Raw genomic sequence first — 5,971 nt, forward strand, 5'->3', positions numbered from 1 at the left:
GAGAGATGTGCCATAACAACCAACACTGCAACGTTGAAACGCATAAGTGTGAGTGTATGCCAGGCTGGCAAGGGAATGAGTGTAACCAACCTTGTCCCGATGACACCTATGGACAGAATTGTGGACAGGCCTGCAAGTGCGAGAATCATGTCATGTGTGGTAATATAGAAGGGCAATGCATCTGTAAACCTGGCTGGACCGGTGCGACTTGTAACAAGACATGCGATGCCGGGTTTTATGGTATTCAATGCGAAGAGATATGTAATTGTTCTAGTTCAGCCACATGTGATCCAATCTATGGCAGGTGTACCTGTCCACCTGGGTTGCATGGCGATAGGTAAGTAGCTATAAATATTATTTACAAAGGTAGGCTAATGCTTGTTCTGTCGTTCTATGAAGAGAAAGATAAAGAAGCAAAATTAAACAGGTAGTACAGTGAACACACAAATGTCTTGCTTACATGGGTGAATATAGCTCAGCTAAGGTTGTTGCTATAATCCTATAATAAATTCAACAGGATCCACTCGCGTGGCAGTTATATGTTGTTAATACGCCGATTAATAGGCCTGTTCCGCCTCGCCAGGTTAACTGTGGACCGTGTGCGCATAGGCCTACACATTCAGGTTAAAGCACATTTCCATTTTTGGCAACGTTGATGTCACCGATTAGAAACTCGCTGCAGCATGTTCTCGGCTCTGTTATTGGTGAAACCTTACAGGGCAGAGAATTTGCTGCTGTAATTTTCTAATTGGATTTCAGTCGAAGAACTGAGTGCTTTGCGGTGGCTTCGTATCTCTGCTGCTTTGCTCATACATTGTTATTTTTAGGGAGTTGTTTTGGTACTAACATGAGTCACAGAATGGCTCTTTTGTAGAAAGAAAAAAGAAAAGTAAGATAAACTCTGAACTGATGAGATGAAAAGAAAGAAAAGTAATGGAAAAAATAAGATGAAAAGAAGGACAAGGATAAGATTAGATGTAAAGAAACAAAAAAGGAAAAGCCTATTAATATTTTTTAATTTGATCCCGTATTCTGATTTTTCAATGTTTTAATAAGTTTTTTTTTTCATATGAAATATAATATGAAGTCAATTTATAAAATGATAAATAGATCATACTTTTATAACATAAATCCATAAAAGAATCAGATTCAGATATTTATTTCGTTAAAATATCAGTAGGCCTATATATCATAATATGTGGTTTCCACAGTTCAGATATACAATGAAGGCCTATCGATACTGTATGATGACAGTGTTAAGTATTGTTTTATTAACAAATTCTTACTTTATGAATCGTTTCTGTTTTATGCAATTTGGAGTTGTAGGCCTATAGCTTAAGATGCTTGCCTTTTAATCCCATGGTCCTTGATTTCTTTTCCTGTGATAGCAGGACTTTTCTCTTACTACTAAAACAACCCCATAACAAGACTTGGCTTATAAAGCATTATCCATCCCGTAATTGGCAAGTTTAAGCAGGGCCTTCACAGCGCCGGACGACCGTCGGCCGAACCCAACTCAGCTCCCAGTGAAAGATAGGAGACAAGAGTCCGTCTGCTGATTGTCGGTGGCAGTCTAAACGATCCGTTGCGTGCGCGTAGTAGCGTTGTGTTCTCCATAGAATCGCGTCGGCTGACGACCGTCGGGCCAGTGAGTGCCCGTGTATTGACTTGCTGTTGGATGCGAATAAAAAAAAGTTGGTAATATTGACTCCATATGCATGTAAACAAAAGTACGGTATATAAGAAAAAATATAAAATGTCGATACTATGTTCCGTTTTTTATTCAACTCCATAAGGTGTCAAACGACATGTCCTGCTGGATTTTATGGCGTGAACTGTTCGTCTAGTTGTCTCTGTGACGTCACACAAGAGTGCGATCCCGTGACTGGTGAATGTGAAGGTAATTAGGGTTTTAAAGCGTTTGTTTTTATTACTATCATAGATGTCGACAAATTCGAATATAATTTCCGTTAATATAAATCATTTTATTCATTAGTTAGTAAATCCTACAGTGTATTCTTTAGTGGCAGAACTTGAATACAATGGGGTAGGTCATCAATTACGGCCACACGAAAGTATCAGATAAATGTTTTTAAATATTGTTTTATTAACGCATTGTTCAAAATTTTGATCGTGCCTGCTTTGCTATTGTTATAATATTGTAGCTAAAGAGTTTGATGATCCATGATTAATTTATACTTTTATATCAGTCATACTAACAGAAGTGAAAACGAGAAAGCAGGATGCAACCAAATCTCTCACACTTGGAGTTGGCATATCTGCAATTATCTTGTTTCTGATCATACTCCTGCTTGGTGCTACAGTGATGCTGTGTAAGAGAAGTATCCGAAAGCGACGAGAGACTATGACTAATGCCGAACACCTTTGTCAGACGCTGGGGAGCCATGAACTTTCAGGTAGAGCCACCATCCATCCAATAGTTCATTTATTTCAACCATTCCAGTTTAATGAAAGATACCCGGTATTGGTTGGTTTCTTCAAAACTGATCTATCGGTAGGGGCCCTGTATCAGCTCTCATTTGTCAGACGCTTGGGAGCCATGAACTTTCAGGTAGAGAGCCACCATCCATCCAATAGTCCATTTATTTCAACCATTACAATAATATTATGATGAAAGATACCGTATGGGCTAGGTTCTTCAGAACTGATCTATCGGTAAGGGTGGTAAACAGTAAATAAATGGTTAATTATTCTTCACTTTACTTTTAAAATACACTTTCGGTTTTTGTAAAAAATATGAGGATCATGATGGTTGTCAGTTGGTACTTCCTCCCAGGTATGAGGAAAGGAATTAAAGGATAATCTAGATAATTTGAGAATTTGATGGAGCAGATTTGCTTATTCGGCAACTTACGGTAGCCAAGTGTGTGTGTGTGCGCTAAGCCGCAGTCCTGCAGTCCTATCTGTTGACCTACTTGTGTCCAGCTGGGGGGGGGGGGTTGAATTCAAATTTCAAGCCGTTGGTCCCATGTGCCATTTATGTCTCATGCGCACATTAAAGAACGCAGTAGGTTACACTCAGGTACACTGTCCAATTCACCACCAGAAGGACACCGCTGGAAATAAGTTTTCTGGCATTCGTTTGCTATTTTTATTAAGTTACTCATCAACTCCTGTTCAGCACCCCTGTGTCTGGGTAAATTCTCCAAGTTGCACGCAGCGATAATAAATGATACTGGTAGTTTAAAGCCAGGCCCTTCAGAGAAAAAAAATGATATGTTGTACAATTGCTTTTTCTAAGACATAAAAAGGGTGTTTAACGAAAAACTCGGGAGCGGTTAAAAGAGATACAGATTTTGAATATTTAAAAAACTGGGGGAAAAGACCGTATTGTTAACTACAATTTTTTTACCTTTTCCCCAGTTTTTAAATATTCCAAAATCAAAGAGTGTCTTCGAAAAATCAGTTACCATCAGTACAATATATCAAAAAAAAAAAAAAATCCTCCGAATCCTGGCTTTACATTTTTCACAGTATGTAACAAACACCGTGCACAAACACAGTCTGGATCTCACTGGTCTGGCCAAATCCAATCAAACATTAAATCATTTATTATTATTGCTATAAAATTTGTGATGAAATTCTACGATAATATAATTATAAATGACCTTTAAGTATTATTTATGTATCCATTTTGCCTAGATATTGGTTTATCAGTTACGCGTCCTAATCAAACCTCAGCACACGGCGGCGACACTTATACAGTGGTTCGACCTCCAAAGTATTACATTGTAGAACCAAACAACTACGAAAATGCGGAGATAGCGAGGCCGTCCTCGGTAGCAAGACATGATTACGAAGACGCCGATAACTTAACAATTACAAATAATCCTATTGAGCATGATCAAAGCTTAGATGGCCAATACGAAATGCTGCGAAAAGAGCTTCCAAAACCACAAGATGGATATAATAATTTGCGAACATGGCCAATGGCTACCAAGAATGAGGAAGACTCTGCCTACGATGTCTTGCAACTAAAATATCCAGGCGAAACATCCACAGATTATACAATCACAAAGCCATACTCCCCGGGCGATAATGAACCAGAAAATACTGAATGTCCCCGAAAGGAAACTGTAAATTCTTCTGAAAGCAATCCTCCGCGAACCACGATGTTGGTTACTTCAGAAGCAGACTATGCACTGCCTATCAAACGTACCCATCACCAAAATAATACCTCGGATTCATTAGAAAAACGCGAGGATTTACAAGACAGCATGTCGCCTGATGATTCAGCCTATGAAAGACCCGAGAATTTTGAACAGAACTATGCAACAGACTATGAAGACCCTGTCATTTCTCACAAAAACGTTGACGTCAACACACATTTGTTTTCAGATAATGACTATAGTAAGTTAAATAGAAATGCAGTTTGTAGAAATCCTGACGAAGTAGTCGGTGGTGATTATGAGAAATTATCAAAGGCTGCAGAATTTAATGAAAGTGACGAAGAATATGATACACTTCGGGTTGTCAAGAAAAATCCTGAAAATATTAATGGTAATACGTACGGTGCCTTACAAGTAGGCATGTAGGCCTAAGGCTTCTTAACTGATATAAAGTTTTTCAATAATAATATTTTATTCAGGGAATTTAGAGTAGGCCTAATAGTATTATTGATTATTATATTGTTAAATATGTTTCAATATAGACGTTTTATACTTTAAATTTTAAGGTTTCATGGATTTGTGTTTTTTCCCAATTAAAATAGATTAAATATTAAACACAGAAAAATCTTTGGCAGTTAACTTTTGCAATAGGCCTATGTTATTTTGACATCAACATTGTATACATATCTTGATTACCTTGATATACGATCCGAAGAAGCATTTGCTTGTCCAAGAAGATAGTCACTTGCGTGCAGTACAGTAGTACATATGGGTGTGCAGATATATACAGGTGGAATTAAAAAGCAACCCCTGTTTCAAGCCCGTAGGCAGGGGGGGGGGGTGCAGAGGGTGCGGACGCACCCCCCCCCCAATTCCAAAAGGTCCACACTTTAAAACCACAAAATCGTTCCTAATCATTACAAAATGCTATAGCATGCATTGCATTATTTGCCAGCTTATCTAATCGTTGATTTTTAATAATGTGGTATGAAATTTGTTAGAAATTGATCGTCTCCGGTAATTGCAGATTGATCTATATAATATGAAGAATGTTACCGTACCTATTAGGCCTGCAGATGTACAGGACATAATAACATTACTTTTTCAGGTCCCAAACACACCCAAATTAATGAAAATTTAAATGAAATATTCATGAATTATGTGTTAGAGAAATTTATTATGTAAGACCACCAAATTTCAAAAAGTCCACATTTAAAAACCTATTATTTCACTAAAATTGTTCCTAATTATCGCGAAATGCTATTGTATGCATTACATTTTTTTTGCCCGCTCTTCTACCCGTTGGTTTTTAATAATGTGCTACGAAATCTGTTGGAAATTATCAGCTCCAGTGATTGTAGGCCTACAGATGTAAAGAACATGAAAAATTATAATTTCACAATGGTGGATTCAAGTGGGGAGAGCCCCCTAAAATTATAAAAGAAATGGAGAAAAAAGAAAAATCATAATTAAAGTTTGTCTGAGAGTGCCATTTCCGGCTACTTTGAGGTACCATAATCATAAATTTTCTTACCTCAGCCCCAACCATGGTGGGGCTGAGGTGGTATTGACCATCTGTCTGTGTAAGTTTCTCCCTTCACCCCACCCTCTATTTTTCCTGCTTTACTGTAGTTCCCTAGACAATGCTCAGATGAATGAAAATTTAAATAGGATATTACAAATTATGGATTTTAGAAATCCTTTAATAAAGGTCCTCAAAATGCTAATTAAGTCAGAGCTTTCAGAAGATTCGCCCCACCCTCGCGGGGATCCCTAGGCAGTGGCCCATCGTAAGGTTCATTTCGGTTGCAAAACGCACCTCCCCATCGAAAATCCTGCCT

General features: G+C 38.0%; 1 protein-coding gene across 1 annotated transcript; it reads left to right on the top strand.

Moving 5' to 3' along the window:
• The first annotated feature begins 6 nt into the window (after positions 1 to 6).
• LOC117103231 (multiple epidermal growth factor-like domains protein 10) lies at positions 7 to 4,769 on the top strand. The gene is made up of 4 exons (XM_033243794.1): positions 7 to 337; positions 1,797 to 1,900; positions 2,211 to 2,417; positions 3,664 to 4,769. The coding sequence occupies exons 1-4, from the start codon at positions 57 to 59 to the stop codon at positions 4,554 to 4,556; spliced, it is 1,485 nt and encodes a 494-aa protein (XP_033099685.1). The 5' UTR covers positions 7 to 56; the 3' UTR covers positions 4,557 to 4,769.
• Positions 4,770 to 5,971: the final 1,202 nt, after the last annotated feature.

The sequence above is a fragment of the Anneissia japonica genome, unplaced genomic scaffold (assembly GCF_011630105.1).
Source record: "Anneissia japonica isolate Jap-2015-1 unplaced genomic scaffold, ASM1163010v1 scaffold2652_len1590060_cov184, whole genome shotgun sequence".
NCBI lineage: Eukaryota > Metazoa > Echinodermata > Crinoidea > Comatulida > Comatulidae > Anneissia > Anneissia japonica.